Source organism: Porites lutea, chromosome 11 (assembly GCF_958299795.1).
Source record: "Porites lutea chromosome 11, jaPorLute2.1, whole genome shotgun sequence".
Classification (NCBI taxonomy): domain Eukaryota; kingdom Metazoa; phylum Cnidaria; class Anthozoa; order Scleractinia; family Poritidae; genus Porites; species Porites lutea.
In genome coordinates this window covers 15324330-15340403 of record NC_133211.1, presented here as the reverse complement: position 1 = coordinate 15340403, position 16074 = coordinate 15324330, and the positions used below count along the sequence as shown (strand labels likewise).

Here is a 16074-nt window from a genome sequence, read left to right as displayed (position 1 = left end):
GGCATATCGGATCTATAAAAGATCTACGGCCCCAGAATACATAAAGTACAAACATTAACCACAAAGGACTGCAAAGGACCGCAAACGAATATGCCGAAGAACGTAGGATCTATAATGACCTGATAAGCAAAAATAAAAATTCTGCTTGCAGAATTTAATATGTCTACTTTTCATTTTGCTGATCACGTTTTTATAGATCCTACGTTCTTCGGCATATTCGTTTGCGGTCCTTTGCAGTCCTTGTGGTTGATGTTTGTACTTTTTGGCACGTACATGTGGAAATGACAGATTTCCGTCCTCTTTCACATACCTCAACTAGAATGAAATCCTTTCCCTTATTTTATAGACCTGAACCCAAAAAAGGTTTCGGTAGGAGCCTCCCCGGCCGTATGGTCCATTATGGGAGGCAACTCCCCCGGGTAATATGATAGGCTAGGGGACTGGAAACAACTCGGTCAAAGGCCGGATCACAACATTTCATAACATTCCATCCGTGACCGACAACACAAGGAGTTGACAAGGACAAGGAGTCACGGTGAATCCTGGTATTGATGTGGGTGACAAACACAGTCTTTTTCATCATTGAGGAACAGAAGTATTGATTCATTTGTTCTGAAAGAACTAGTAACAAAGCAGACCTAGACTGTGGAAAGTTAACGAGAAGGTAAGACTCGATTAAAACCTTGTCCGCGATTGCAGAGTAGCTCAGAGTGGAAGCCCGCCAAAGATCAAATTTTACACAGTTCGTGTAAGACAACAAATGTTTTCATCGTTTTTTATCGTACTTTCTGGTGGAAGTGCGCTTAATTTTCCTAGCTACATAAAGTGCGTTAAGCTTTAGTTGATGTTTTTGATGTCCACACCAGATTTCAAAGCCGCTACGGGCGTATTATATAATTAAATTGGAAGCATTGTTATGTTCAATTATGGTATCGATCGATGCATGAATACCGCCATTATGCTAAACTATTAGTTGATTCAGGGCGACAAAACGTAGATTAGTTTTCTTATAAAGGCTTGCATTTTAATTTCGCTTTAATTGCGCTGGTCTTTGTTTCCTTTGACGTTAAATTATCTTTTCCTCCCAAGCTTTTCCTTTGAAGTTTGAAGTACTGTAGTATGCGGCTTCTGAGTTCGAATATTGAGCGATGGTCACGTATTGCAGCAATGCCTGTGTTTTATTAAAGCTGTTGATTTTTAAATGATTTATGCCCTTTTGTAGGGGCCGAGATTGTCATAGGCCAGCTGAGAGGCGACAAATTTATTTTTAACTAGCCACTAACCTGACTATCCCGAAAAGTCTTTAGCTAGGCAAGATTGATCTAAGATCCTGCGGAAAGGCACATTCCATGTTTTATCCACCGTGACCCCCTTCCCCCTCTTCGGAAGGCATGGGGATGACAGGATTTTTACAGATTCTCACATGCTCCTCTCACAGGATGCGTAGCAAGCGTTTCCGATCGAGTTATTGCGCGAAAGTTGGAGCGAGAGCAGAAAAAAGTAAATGGAAAAAGGGGGAGAATTCATTTCCCTTTTTTGCTCTTGTCCTGACTCTCAGCTCGCATGGAAACATTTGCCACGAACCCTCTATAAGATAAAATAGTGATTCGGGTCCCTAATGGTATCTGGACAATGGTGTAGCCTGTTCCAGGCATACATACACAACCCCACTTGGTATTTTTCTTTGCGCATTCCTCACTATCTTAACGCATAAAACAGGCTAACATTCTTAGACCTAGGATAGCCTGCGAGAAGGCTCACTCTTTCTTCTCAACGGCTTTGCAGGCTTGCGCCGCCAAAATTTTCCATGAACTTGCACAAATGAGCCTGCGAGCAGGGTAGAACTAGGGCGTCATCGTTTTTGTTATTATGACGTGGAGTATTTTAATGGAAAGGGATTTGGTTCCTATGTGGCCATCAGAAAGAAATTTTAAGACTATTTTAATACTATATCCTTACCATTAAGCCCATTTGAGTTGTGGACTGTGCTTTATCTTTGATCGATTTGTTCACAATGAACATGCTTTTCAAATGCAAAATTTACGACTTTTTGAATAGATCAACTGATTACAGAAAAACGCCCAACATAATGAGCGGGACATTAACTATGTTGTGATGTGTTTGTTTTGTGAAAGTGGTTTTAGAAACTTTTGCAAAATATAGAAAGACAGATAGACAACCGCTTGAGGGGTGGTTAAATGAACGAAACTACAAAACAAAAACTTAAAGATAAACTAAGTCGTTGAGCTAGAGTGCGAACGCAGACATATTTCCGGTCGTCGCTTCCCTTCACCCGAAAAGTAACTTGCTTTTTGGGTAGAGAGAAGCGACGACCGGAAATACCTCTGCGTTCGCACTCTATATATACTATTCTAAAATGCGGGACACGAAATGATGTTAAAACCCTGGGACATGGAGCCGAGCTTGTGTTATGTAGGAAACCGTGTGGCTGCTTTTTCAAAATATGGTTAGCCTGCGAGCAAGCTCACCAAGTTGCGAGAAGTCACGCGAGAGCAGCACGCTCTCGCGCGTTCTCTCACTGCTCACCTTGCCTGCTATAAATGGAGAGCTTGCTCGCGGACAGAGCTGTGGTTTGGATTATGGCCGGGTATTTTACAAGCGCACCGGTCTTATGATATGTAAACAGGGCCTAAACGTGGGGTTCTCTGAAAGCTTCGGCGATTGGATCGCACTTTATATCTGAAAGAAAAAAAATTACTGAGAAATTTAAAAAGTGGAACCTTCATTAAGGACATTAAGCGGCCACCCTCGAGGTATCGATAAGTGGCCGCTTAATGGGGGTTGGCCGCCGAATAGAGGTTTGTCATAAATTAGCCTAATCTTTAGCAGCGTCTGATCACTTTACAGTATTTTGAAACAAACACGCGACGGGCAAAGCGGCATTACTGGTACCAATCCCGGGTCCACAATCAGTTGTCACCCCTGTATCTCGTGCGCGGCATTTTCCGTCACCACATTTTTAATACCAAAGCCAAATTAAGTGTATCCAGCGCTTGATGGTCGCTTAATAGAGTTGACAACAACTTAAGGAGAACGCTCTTCGAGATGGCCAAATGGTGGCCGCGGCCGCTTAATGGGGGTTGCTGCTTAATAGAGGTTTCATTTACAAATCATTTCCACAATAATTTCGGGTCTTTAACTGATTACTGGCTGCTTTTAAAATAGAGGGTTGCCGTTTAATGGAGGCTCAACTGTATAGTTTTTTTAATGGCAAAATTGATCTGTTGTATTTGTTTCTCCACACCTCTGTTCGCTAACAAGAAACTTATGATGTGAAGTAAAGACTGAAACAGGCCGGGGTTACTTAAAAGGTTCTATCATCATGAGGAAAACTCTTTTCATGGTCGCTCACTTGCGCCCTGATACTCACTTTTCAAGGCCCCCCAAACTGAATTTTCCCGGGGTCAATCACTGAACCCTCTCTCCCAAGGAGAGAGAGATAACCCACTACACGCGCGGTTTTTTAGTGTTCTTCGTTTGTGGTTGGTAAAGTAAGAGAAAAAGCCAAAAGTTAATCGACGACATACGAGAAAACGTGGGAGAAGGAGGCGAGGGGCCCTGCTCCATCGTTTTCTCGTTTGATCTCTTACCTTACGAAACGCGAACGAAAAACACACGAAAAAACCGGCTGTAGCTTGCGTAGCAGGTTTGTTTTTTTAGGTCGAAAGAAGAAAGCTCGAGGACGCGCGAGGAGGGATTAAAAAGGAGAGGAGGCTCCTCCGCCCTTCGCGAGTTCCCCTCGCGCAGCCTTAAAAAAAATTACCGGCGCCGCTTAAAAATACGTTAAGGCGCTCCAGATATTTTCATTTTTTCGGTTTTAGTCCTTCTACTTTAAATTTTCTAGCGACCATGAAGAACTGCGGTGATGGATCGATTTTAGTTGTGGAAACTGTATCATAAGGACTTTGAGAGTCAAATAGTCACTGGAATATAAGACGTAATTTGCAAACTCTCATTAGTTTGCTTGGTTTCTTGTTGTCTACAGCAGGTGACACGGCGCTGGAATGACTGAACTGGTGTTACATGAGGCAGCCGTCAATGGTGAATGGCAGACACTAGAAAGCATGCTGATGATCCACCGAATAGATATTGACCACAAAGACGAAGACTTTGGCGACCGGACAGCTCTTCATTGGGCAGCTTCTAAAGGTCAGTAGACAGCAATTCCGGACATAAGAATTTAGATTTACGTAAATGATCTAATAGACGCCAGGGGTGTTCATTTACTGTTAGGGATCCAAGAGGAGGCGATTAGTAGATAGGAGGCGTTTAAACATATATATATATATTAGGGAGCTTAAGCAACGACGACGGCGACGGCAACGAGAACATCCAGAAGGGAATGTTATTTATTTCAACAGCGACGTTCTTGTCGCTGCGTCACCTTCTTTATTTGCTAAAGCTTCCTAATATCAGCTTTAACTGGTAAATGTAGACAGACTGTGTTAAATGAAGTTGAACATCAACGTGGTTAGAAAAAACGCCAGTGGAAACCTTTTCAAAGAAACAGGCTTGGAAATCTAAACATTTATAGCGGAAGTCTCCCCCGCGGTGGTAAATAGTGACTTGTAGTCACGTGACCTTACGTCCGTCCGTCCGCCCGCCCGCCCGTCCGTCCGCACCAAAGGCATACCAATGTAAAGTAACTCAATCAACAGGTATTGCAACCCAAATGTAACTCGGGATTTTTTTGGCGGGAAATTTCATGGTCACCAATAAGGAGAAAACGGAAAGCGGAAATTATTTCTTTGTCCGTGTTGTCTATGGTACTAAGCCTAGATTAATTGCCATGTCGACAAATTTGGAATATAGAGAAAGAGAAAGGCAGAGACTGAAACGAGAAAGTGGGCGACAAGCTAGCGAAGCTCAGCGAGAAAAAGAGCGACAGAGAGCTAGAGCGAGAGACAAAAAACAAAGGAGACGAATTTCGTTGGAAGAACAACATGAATATTTTGAAGTGGCGTTCTCGTTGCCGTCGCCTTTTAGCATGACAGTCAACTCCCGCTCAGACGGACACCTTTGGGACCTGGGGCCCGTTTCTCGAAAGTCCCGGTAACTTTTCGGGCCCGAAATCAAATATTCACATCGAAATATAAAGAATAAGAGCACGGGTACTGGCTAGCAAACTACTCCATTTTGTTTGACTAACTGATAGTTTTATCATGCTAGATGCAAAACTATTGAAACCTCGATCTTTAATGTAAACGGAGACAGCTTACCGGGCCCGTTAATTATCGGGACTTTCGAGAAACGGGCCCCGGGACCGGCAGTGAGTGTCCGTCTTAGAGAGATGTCCGTCTTATAGAGAGCCAAATAAAGGGAGTAAAGAAAGGCAGGGACCAACTCTAGGTGTCCGTTTTAGGGAGGTGTTCGTCTTATAGAGGGGTCCGTTGAGAGAGAGTCGACTGTACACGATTTTATTTTTTCAGTAAATTATAAGTATATTAACGAGAGCTTCGCTTTTAGCCCTGGCTAAATCTATATATTAGACCCAGCATGATATTCATGATCCATGATCGGTTAGACCAGCCTGAGAAGGTACTCAGGGTAGGGCTGTTCCCGCCGAGAAATAATTTCTGCTTGGCAGCAAGACCGCTCAATTAAAGTACTAAAGACGCATTGTTACAGGATTGGCCTACTAAGAGACTATTCCTAACGTTCATCACTCAGTCCCCGAGATTGCGTTTCTTGCGGCCGAAACACATACACCTGTTTGTATTCCACTTCGTTACCTCATTACGCGGCGCCACAGAGCCAGGTCTTCTTTTTCTCCTCCTTTCCACTTCTTTTTTGCACTTTGACAAACTTTTTTGAGAATACAAACGCCTTTAAATTTTGAAATGGAGTGTCTAGACAGCAATTCTAGACCGAGAGCGGTCGTGCTTCTTTCCTCAGAGCCACGTGCAGCGAGCGAAAAAGTAAAATTATGGAAATTAATGGTAAAAAGGAGGAGAGAAAGAATTACTAATGATCAAACGTCGAACTTTTCATCAGACGAACCCGTCGAACTTAACTAAGTGGCGAACTAACTTGAAAAGACAAAAAATATGGCCACGCTGCTCGCCCCCTTCGCGTGCTCTCGATCTACTGTGACACACACACAAAAAAAGAGACTGCTCGCAGTCTACAGCAATTCCTTAATTGAAGTGTCAATGCCAAAAAATGTTTGAACCATTAAAAGTGTCAACGATTTAAAAACGAACATCTAATTATAGTCACTGTTTTGACCTCCCAACTGGAAACGGAAACTCCATTTTCTACGTGTTCATCCGAGCAACGCGAAGGCGAAAGCGAGGGTTTTTAGGGCAAAGGCAGTACCGTCTTATGATCACAAGTGTTAGCTACCCAACTGTTAGCTTCAAACTATTTATTTTTCTTTCAGGACAGGCTATTTGATGGGAAGTTTCCACAAATGCTTTTCAAACTTGCTTTGCGCTGAAATAGGCACAGAATACTAGTAGTGAGCACTTTAAATTACTATAGCACTCGATCTGTTGTCAATACGCAAGTTCCTAATGAGGAATTCAAGCGAAACCACTTAAGCTGTCCCAGGAGGGCGGCTACCTTAATGACCGCGAGCTAAAAATCAATATTCTTTGTTTGTTCACCCTCGAGAAACAATACCCTCTCAGATACTTATACAAGAACTCGAGACTCGATGCAATAAATGTAGATTTTAATAATTTGTTCGGTACTCGTTAAGCTCACTACACTCCTACAAGAAGCTCCCGGCTAGCGCTATTGATCGTCGTTAAAGTTTTGCGGCCTGTTTTTTGAAGAGGTATGACGAATCAAGAGAAACCGGCGACTAAAGCTTTGTTTAACAACAGCCACGACTTGCTTTTACACGAAACTTGTGCACTGGGAGATGACGGAAAACTGGAAGAGTTAGGAAGTTTTATTCGCGGTGGAAAGATAGATGTTAATTCGAGAGATGAAGAATGGGGTGACAGGACAGCGATGCACTGGGCAGCTCTTAGAGGTAGAGAGTTTAGACTGATGCCAAGTTATTTCAATCTGTTTCTCTAGGAGGATTAATTTGTCTGAAAGTTATTTAAAGTTTTGAAGACATAGTTACATAATTACACGGAGTTTTCTTCCCCTTCATAATCTCAATTTACCCTTGGCTCAAGCTGTAGAGAAGTCTGGTCCTTTTGCCGGCGATTCACTTTGTACTGAAGGTTTTGTACTCAACGTTTTGTCGCTGTGAGACAGTAAAATGCCTGGTCCTGTTATGGGTGCGCAATAGATTGTATACAATATACAGACCAAGACGAAAGAGTCTTAATTTGATTTTTTTCTCCCTAGTCCTTGATTAGGTTTGACTACATGTGATGCAGGATGTTTTAAGCATCTCAGAACCTTTTCCTCGATTCACAACAAATATCTAGATTTTGCTTTGAACTCTCAAGTGGAAAGGTTGTTAACAGTGACGTCTAAAACTTCTTAAGCCGCGTCTACACGAACAACTTTTGAATAGCCCTGACCAGGAAAAACTTGTCTTGTTTTCCATTTACACGGACAAGTTGCAAGTTACGTTTATACGCCCCCACGCCGTTGCGGTGGTTCCCTTGATAACTTACCCGATTTCAGTCCATAATGGGCAAAATGTTTCCTCCTTTTCAGATCAAAACGCGACTCAAAACTCATACCGTTTGGTACGGCACATACCTATAGAGCTTACATACGGGAGTACCCCCTCCCTTGGGGTGTGCGGTTAGCGCTCAAATTACTGTGCCACTCATGCTTCCCGATTGGTCAACTTCATACGTAAGGATTATTAGCGTTCAATCCTGGACATATAGTTTTGTCCTAATTGAACAGTCCCCCGTTTATTTCATGCAGTTTTGCTTAGCGGTTCTGACGTTTGTTCAACTTTAGTTTTATTCGGGTTTCTTGACAGCCGTATATCGTGCGATTATACTTACTTCCAGGGGTTATTCTTCAACAAATAAATGCCTGAGGGGCTAGTCTGCAGTGCAGGCGTATTTTGGGCGGGCGAAAGCTGCTTGATTATGTTCGTACTATTGTAACCGCCACCTTTGTTATGACGGGGGAAGATTAGGGAGAGTAAAAATAATAACCCTAAGGGTAGGTGCTTGGGCGAAAGAAGGAAAGAGGGGAGGGGAGAAAAAAAGTACAAAAAGACTATACCTAAGGTTTTCTCTTCTCTCTTCCCGCCCCCTTCCCCGCTCCTTTTGACTCGCCCCATTTTCTCCCCTCTTTTCAAGTTAAAACATGCGCTTTCGCGAGCAAAACATTCGCGCGCCCGAAGAAAACGCCTGCACTGCAGGCTAGAGGGGCTTATTTACAATTATCCTGAGAGTCAAACTTATAAGAGGCCCCCGGTTTTCGCAATTTTGCTTCCCATATTTACTGTAAATTTGACTTTCCTTGAGTGGACATCTCCATAAAGCGGACACGGTCGCCCTCTACTAGGCTTCCCCGCTGGCTAATTGTATTGCATTTTACCTCTATTTAACGGTCAGCTAACCGTATAACAGGGCAATGGTTTGACACGACAGTAGACATTCCTGAATGGTTGTCCTTGGTTGGCATCCACCGACAGCGCACGGTCTACAGACCCTTGTTATATGACCAGAGCTTTTATTGCAGCCAACCTCAAAGAAACCCCTCCCCTTCAGGGAGAGAATCAAAAGGAACCTTAAATAAAAAGAAACTCGTATCCTCTTGATTAGTCGTCCGGGCGTTTACGCAGCTCATAGGCCTCTTTAGGAAGCTCGCGATCAATGAATCGGTCATTTTGTTTCAACAGTTTATACTAGATGGGACGCTCTGCTGTTGCTGCTAATAATCTAGCTACTTTGTTCCAAGCAAATTTGCCTTTTAGTTCGATTAAGCGTTCACTGGCTGTTTCCCAAGGGTGGCCGCTTAATATGATACAGGGTTGAGTATCCTTTCCGCTTTTTGTTTCCAGGTCATGCTAAATGTGTGAAACTTCTTTTGGAATATGGTGCTGACCCAGCCGCGCGCATGGTAGGAGGCTGGACGCCGGCTCACTGCGCGGCAGAGACTGGACGCTTCAATGTACTCAAAGTCTTTATCGAGCAGAAGTCCCCTGTTATGATCCCGGACAACTCGGGAGACACTCCGAAAAGAGTGGCAGAAATCTATGGACACGCGTCTTGTGTTGAACTTCTAGAAAGGTAAATGTTTTTAGAGAAAGGCACCAGCCTTCCAATCTGCGGCTGTTCGCAACCGATGAGTGCAAATGACTATACAGCTATCTTGGGGCCGGTTTGTATGAAGAAAGGTTGTTCCAGGAAAGAGGGTTATACCCTCCCAGCTGAGGGAGCGCGAAAAAAGTTGACCCCTGTGCCCGAGCCAATAGCGTTCGCACGTGCTCTGGTTGTCTCGCCTCGACCGAGCTGACCCAGCAGAGTGAGCCAAAGTGTTTATATGGAGTAGCCCGCGTAGCAGGCGTCAAAAGGGGATAGGGAGGAAGAAAAAAACGGGAAGGAGATGGATTAAGGAGAGAGCGTAAGGGATGCCTGCTATAAGAATCCCCTTTTGTTCATTTCTGCGTCCGCAAATTCCTGATTGGCTGAGCCGTAATGGGTAATTTATTAGTGTGTATTCTGGCATGTATAAGTGAGAGACAACCATGCATGATACAGGCACTAAGGAAATGTGTTCTACTAGCATAAGCTTTAGAAGATCAAAATTACTCCTATCATGTAGCAACTTCACGTTGAAACCCGAACTAGAACCAATGTAATAGCTTGTTTAGCAGGCAGAGATGCTCAGGAAGTTTTGTATACTAGATTTGTCCAAACACTGAGCGGTGATTCGAGGCGATTGCGATTCTTGCCAGACATCTGCAATGCCGATATTCACATTCGCAAGAGCACCGCTTATAATTACTCAAAGAGTTTTTGTAATTCTCCTTTCATTATTCGGTCTTATTCGCGTCTCATGCTGGCGAGTGTTCCGTTCTTTGTGACCATTGAGTTTGATGATGCAAGACGAAAGGTCTTGTGAATTCACAGGAAACTGATCATTGTTTGTCGTGTTTGCTGCGGGAGCAAGAACAGTAAAGATGTATTATTTTGCTCGATTATGATATCATTTGAAACAGGCCTGCATTTGAAAAAAGCGTCTCGACTTGACAATTTCCGGTAAACAAAGTATTAAATTAATTTTGCCAATGCTGAGAAGCGCCCCCTACTTGTGACTGGTCACGTACTGACAGTCGACGTTATCGGATTACGTTGAGAAATTGGTGGGCGAAATACAAAAACACCAGCTCTTATAGCAGGCACTGGCTTCCCTTTTCCCTTTTTGCGCTTTCTCCGTCCTACCTACCTCCCCTTTTGGCGCTTGCCACGTAGCCTATATGGAGCAAAGTTGGCCTGGTTGGAAGGGTGACCTGGCTAGGTGGATCACCCGTCCAGCCGACTGGGTGTACATTTTGTTTCTAATGTAAACAGTTCGCCACGTTTTTTTATAGCGGAGCTCTTGCGCTTGCGCAGTGGAACACCATGGGTAAGAAAATTTGGTTATCTATGCATCCGATAAATTTGGTAGTGACTTGTAGTCACGTGACCGTGCGTCCGACCGATCGACCGCCGTCCTTCCGCATCACAGGCATACCAATGTAAAATAACTCAATCAACAGGTATGGCAACCCAAATGCAACTCGAGAGTTTTTTGGCGGGAAATTGCATGGCCAACCGCCCCGGGTCTTGTGAAGCAGAGACAATTCAAGAGTCAACAAAGTCAAAATGGAAAGCGGAAATTGTTTCTATATCTGGTCGGTTTAAAGTATTAAGGTTAGATTTATTGTCACGTCCACAAATTTGGAATACAGAGGAAGAGAAAGACAGAAAATGAGAAGTAGGCGACAGGCTAGCTAAGCTCGACGAGAAAAAGAGCGTCAGAGAGCTAGAGCAAGAGATAAAAAACAAAACAGACGAATTTCGTTGGAAGAACAACATGAAAATTTTATACTGGCGGTGAGAAAATGAGAAATGCCAGCGGTCAGCTAGCTGAAAATAAGCGGAGGTGAAAAGAAAGCGAACAGGAACACAAGTAACAAAATTTTTTGTGAGCACAACGACATTTTCTAATAAAACGTGTAACTAGGAAGGTTCACGTTGCAACAATAATGGCCAAAAAATGTGCAAAAAAGTGTGCTGCACGTGCCAATTTTTTTTTGCTCATTAGACCTATCGATTTTTTTGCCTTTCTCGTTACTGCCGCCGGTTAAGATTACACGATTTTATTTTTTGTTTGAGTAAATGGCCGTTTTTGTACTAAGGACGCATTATCCTTCTGGACGAACTTGGGCAAACATTTGTAGTCTTTCTGGTTATGCGTTTCAAGTATAAAGACGAGTACAAGACGCATTATGCGTCTGGAGGAACTTTCCTTCGAAATACGTCTTGAACGAGGTCAGCATTAGATCCCATCGGCCGTAGCCCCTTTCTCCCCTCATGAAATTTACACAAGGTAGAACTGTTTTCTGCTTTTATATCACATTAAGATGATATTTCAAGCTGGAAATGTTCATGAAAGTGCAAGTCTCTTCAAATTGAAGGAAAAAAATTGATACGTAAGACAGAACGTATTCGAACCCACGACCCAGTATACTACGCTAACCATTAGACCACTGAGAATTTTCTGGATGGAGGGGAAATAATTTAAGTACTTATAGCATCAACCCCAACACAAAAAAAGAACCTAACCAGTTTCGAAACAGTGCTTAGCCCTGATCTGTAAAAGGCAGTGCTTAACCCTAATCGGTAAAGGCAGTGCTTAACCCTAATCTGTAAAAGGCAGTGCTTAACCCAAATCAGTAAAGGCGAAAACTACGTTGTGTAAATTTCATGAGGTGTCCGAACGGGCAACAGTCGACGGGATCTATTGATAACCCTTGAACGACGCACTACGAAAGGTAGTTCGTCTGGACGCATAACACTTTTAGTGCCCGTCTTTATACTAGAAACGCATAACTAGACGAACTACAAAATGTTTTCCCAAGTTTGTCCAGACGGATAAAGCGTCCTTAGTATGAAAACGGCCAATTGTAAATATATTAACGAGAGCTTCGCTTTTAGCCCTGGCTAAATCTATATATTGGGGTAGTGCACGAAAAGTTGGCGCGCCCAGGGCAGCTCGAGTAGTCCGGTGACCCTTTTACCCGGGACAGCCTTTCTCTCTATGAACGTGGCTTTACAGTGCTGTCACGCCCTGCTCTGTTGGCTTAGTTGTGTTGTGCTGCTGCCTTGCAAAGCTAATTTTCTGCTAATTTTCTGGAATCAGCGTTACTGCCTTGTTTGCTGATTGCAATTTACAACTTAGTTGCTGGATTTTTATTGTTATTATTTGAGCGGCGCCCAAATTAAGTTTCCGGGATCGCCAGATTGGCTTCATGGTTGTAATAGGTCTGCGGGCAATAGTGAGCATACAAAGGTAGCCCTAGTCTACGAACGAAGAAGTATTTGCGTTTGTCGCTTCTTGCTGTCTTGAAATACATCTGGGCTCGCAGTTTAGGGGAAGGCGCTCCCCTAATGTAGTTTGTCAGTGGTAGGAAACAGGTGATTTTACGAATTGTCTTTGTTTGTTGCAAGAGTTTTTGAGATCGTAAATGTGGCTCAGATGAATAAAGAGATTGTTTCATCACTCTCACTACCTCTATGTTTAACAATACGCAATTGCGAAACAATAAACCAGTCTAAATTTAGAGTGAAAAGGATAGATTTGTGGCCCAGCTACACTGAAGCAGTCAAAATAGCCTATGCAGGTTCAACTTGTCTATGCTTAGCTCAAAAAATTTATACTCTTACGTTGAAAATGGAACATAGAATGGAATCCTCAGTTTTTGTTTTATGTCTGTTTCAGGAAGGCTGCGTGGGGGCATAAAAATGGGAGTGAGAGAGGAGGAGAAAACACGAAATCTCCGGCAATCCCCTTCCCTGACATTTTCATTCATTTCCTTTCACGTTTTTCTGTTTTTTTTTTTTTTTTACATGAACTCGCCTAATTAAACGCTTTCAAAGCGTCTTGTTTATCTTTACTCTTTATAACGACAAGGCTGGAGCCCAGCCACGTCTCCTCTCCTGCCTCGATAGCTGATAATGGAAAAGGGAAATCGAAAAAAGGGAATGACTAGGATTGACAGCCGTCGGTTGCAAAGAGACTTTTAGTTTTTACTAAATTTAGTAACTTATGGTAATACCACTGATCGTAATAGGCTATTTTCACGATGACAACTCAGGACAAGTGGCTTAATCTTAATGAAGATTTCTTAGTCATTTTCGTCATCTCTCTTGGTTCAAAGAAAAAAACTGAGTGTCCAACGGTCCAAACGACATTTCAGCGCTTGGACAACAAATAATTTTATGAAGGCAAAAATGTTCATTTTTGGCCATTTCTTTCTCTCTTTTTTCAGTGTCGAAGAGTCGCCAGTGCAAAAGCAACTTCTAATTCGCGACAAGTTTCGCACCAAGACAAGGAAGATTTCACGAATAGTAGCTGAGAAAGGCCTGGAGGGTCTTCAGGATAAGGCCATAGAACCTGCAAGCTAATGGTTGGTGATTTTTTCCTCCGTCTAAAATTTCTTATGGTCTACTTGTTACATTTGCTTGTCTTTAATATCGTTACATCAGAAGCAGGCATTCTTGGTGCTAACAGATTTAGGGTGACCCTCGCTGGGTGACTCTAGAATTATGTGAGGACATGAGAACAACTCAGAAAAGCTCCTTGAGTTTGTTTGGGGAATTGACGCTATAGAAACGCGAGCGCCACATCAAAAGTCGCGTGTGCTGGTAATAGATGACTTCATTTGACAAGGATGTTTTTTCTTCCTGGTCAAATGAACCGCGATATCTTTATCATCAACGTTAGTTTACATCAAGTCTTGTCATGGCGGTTCTTCTTGTCCAGTTCTACAGTTCAGTGGAGGCTCCTCAACTCGCTCACCATCAGAGTCTCTTTACTTTTGTCAGAACTAACGATTATATTCTCCATGTATTTTGGCATGTATCATCTTTGATTATTAGGAGGCCGGTGCTTTGCGTCGGAACATCGTCATTTTGAATTGCTGCGAAAGAATGGGCCTCTGTCGACTCCTGGAGACACAGGTAATCGAAGCCTACGCGTGGGCAAGCGGGAATTAGAGCACGAAAGATAGTCCACGTCAATAGTTGTATCGTCAAACTGGAGGTCCTGGTCTAAGCTGTCGTCAGCTATCTGTGAATGCAAGAAATACATATCTTGCAAACCCTAGCGAACTTCGGTGTTGCACCGCTCAAGTTAAGCCCTGCCGGTAGCGGTTAGAAACTGGATGGGTGATCAGCCGCGAATATCCTGCTGTAAGGACCGTCCTACTTTTTTTCTCTCTTGTCTTATTCTTTTATTTCGCGCTTTGGTATTCAAAGCCTCGTGAATCTTTATATTATGACAAATTTATCGTATTAACTGAGATGTAAAAATCGAAATACCATTGATAATTTACGATTCCGCGTAGCAAGACATGCAGTTTCGATTGAACCGTTCTCATGATTCTGCTTCATTCCTTTGCTGTATGAAAGGAGCTCTTGACAGGATCTTCAGGTTACCGCGACTGTAAACAACGCATCTACCCACCGATACAAGCCCGCATTGGCCAAGCTCAGAGTACTTTGATTTTCAACACTAAAGTTGTGATTGTTTACATCCGGAGCCCGCATATAAGAGCACTTCCTACGTTCAAAAGAAACAGTTGCCGCTAAATTCATGGCGGTTTGAATTGGAAGTTTGCATGAAACACTTGTAAAACACTATTGTACCACATTTTAAATTATATATTATCAGAGTTTTAAACTTGTCATCAGAGGATTAGTTTTGTACAAAGGCTTTTGTAAGATAAAATGAGAAAGACAATTAAAGTTGTATGTTGTTCTCATTTATTTTTCGCCAAGACGGCTGACTTGGCTCGGTCGGTAGAGCGCATGATTGCAGAGCGGAAGGTCGCGGGTTCGTTTTACGGATGACCACGTAAAATGGCGCGAGACGAAAAAATTGTGTCGTTCTAAATGCATTGATACTCAAATGAAGTGCAAGTGCATCGAAGGCACTTGTATACTCTCACAGAGATATATATTTTTCTCGAATGGACCAACTTATTTCGATCTATTTATATGTATCCACCTTTCGTATTTTGGATGTACAATTTTTGTGTTCTTTACTTGTGCAACCGAAAGGCATCACTTTCAGTTCACTTCTAAACGTTGCAGATTCCCTTTCCTCTCGCGGGGTGGCCTTTTAATTCCACATTGGCATTATTATGCCTGCGTGCGTCTCCAGAAGATCTCCGTGAATCAATCCTAGATACTGGTCAAAGGTTCTTTTTAAATGAGATGTCGTTCCCACCTTTGTTTTTGGCCAGTCCAAGAGCTTTAAAGGATTAATGTTAACACTTGGACCACCTATGGTTTCAACGGATTTTGCCGTTGTGTGAATTCATCCTTCTAGTGTTTCGATCAGTATACTGCAAGAACGTTTCTAAAATTCTTGAATGATAGCTACTCACTGCTGAGTGGTTTTTTAAGTGTGTGATGTTGTTTATGATACAGTGCAGAATAGTCATTTCTAACTTTTGATCTTGTGGATTGAATCTGAGATGGGAATGCTGTTTTCAGCTAAGACAGCTAATATCTTGGAGTCGTAGAGCGGAGGGTCAAAACCATTAAGACTTGGACCACCAAGCGTTTCTGTAGAGTACTAGATCGTTGATTTCAGTGAGTTTGTGGAAAGATTTATAGAGTTTGAGCCTTTACATAATTGCTTTCTATCCCTCGGCACTATTTTTTTGCCAGGCTGTTTATTATGCAGTACTGGGTTGTTCTAACTTTTAGTCAGTAAATGAAATCCTACATTGGAATGTTGTTTTCAAGGTGACCATATCGTTTTGGCTCATGTAGTCGTAAAGTCACTTAAGCTATTAAAACTTAGACCAGTAGTAGTATTTCGAACTCGTTTGAGCCATTCACGCTGTTTATTTTTTTCTTATGGTGTTGTTTATGATGTAGTACGCGTTTGTGCTAACTT

At 42.7% G+C, this 16074-nt stretch overlaps 1 protein-coding gene across 2 annotated transcripts; it reads left to right on the top strand.

Moving 5' to 3' along the window:
- Window positions 1-527: 527 nt before the first annotated feature.
- LOC140953089 (ankyrin repeat domain-containing protein 66-like) lies at window positions 528-14900 on the top strand. Of its 2 annotated transcripts, XM_073402587.1 has the most exons (4): window positions 528-664; window positions 4007-4170; window positions 8960-9188; window positions 13436-14900. In XM_073402587.1, the coding sequence occupies exons 2-4, from the start codon at window positions 4026-4028 to the stop codon at window positions 13569-13571; spliced, it is 510 nt and encodes a 169-aa protein (XP_073258688.1). In that variant the 5' UTR covers window positions 528-664; window positions 4007-4025; the 3' UTR covers window positions 13572-14900. The 2 variants fall into 2 exon arrangements, with proteins under 2 accessions (XP_073258688.1, XP_073258687.1); XM_073402586.1 differs by lacking the exons at window positions 528-664; window positions 4007-4170 and adding an exon at window positions 6765-7003.
- The last annotated feature ends 1174 nt before the right edge of the window (window positions 14901-16074 follow it).

Coding starts and splice junctions, on each gene's coding strand:
- LOC140953089 (XM_073402586.1), top strand. CDS start 6,805: ATGACGAATCAAGAGAAACCGGCGACTAAAGCTTTGTTTAACAACAGC. Junction 7,004..8,959: donor GCACTGGGCAGCTCTTAGAG/GTAGAGAGTTTA, acceptor TTTTGTTTCCAG/GTCATGCTAAATGTGTGAAA. Junction 9,189..13,435: donor TGTGTTGAACTTCTAGAAAG/GTAAATGTTTTT, acceptor CTCTTTTTTCAG/TGTCGAAGAGTCGCCAGTGC.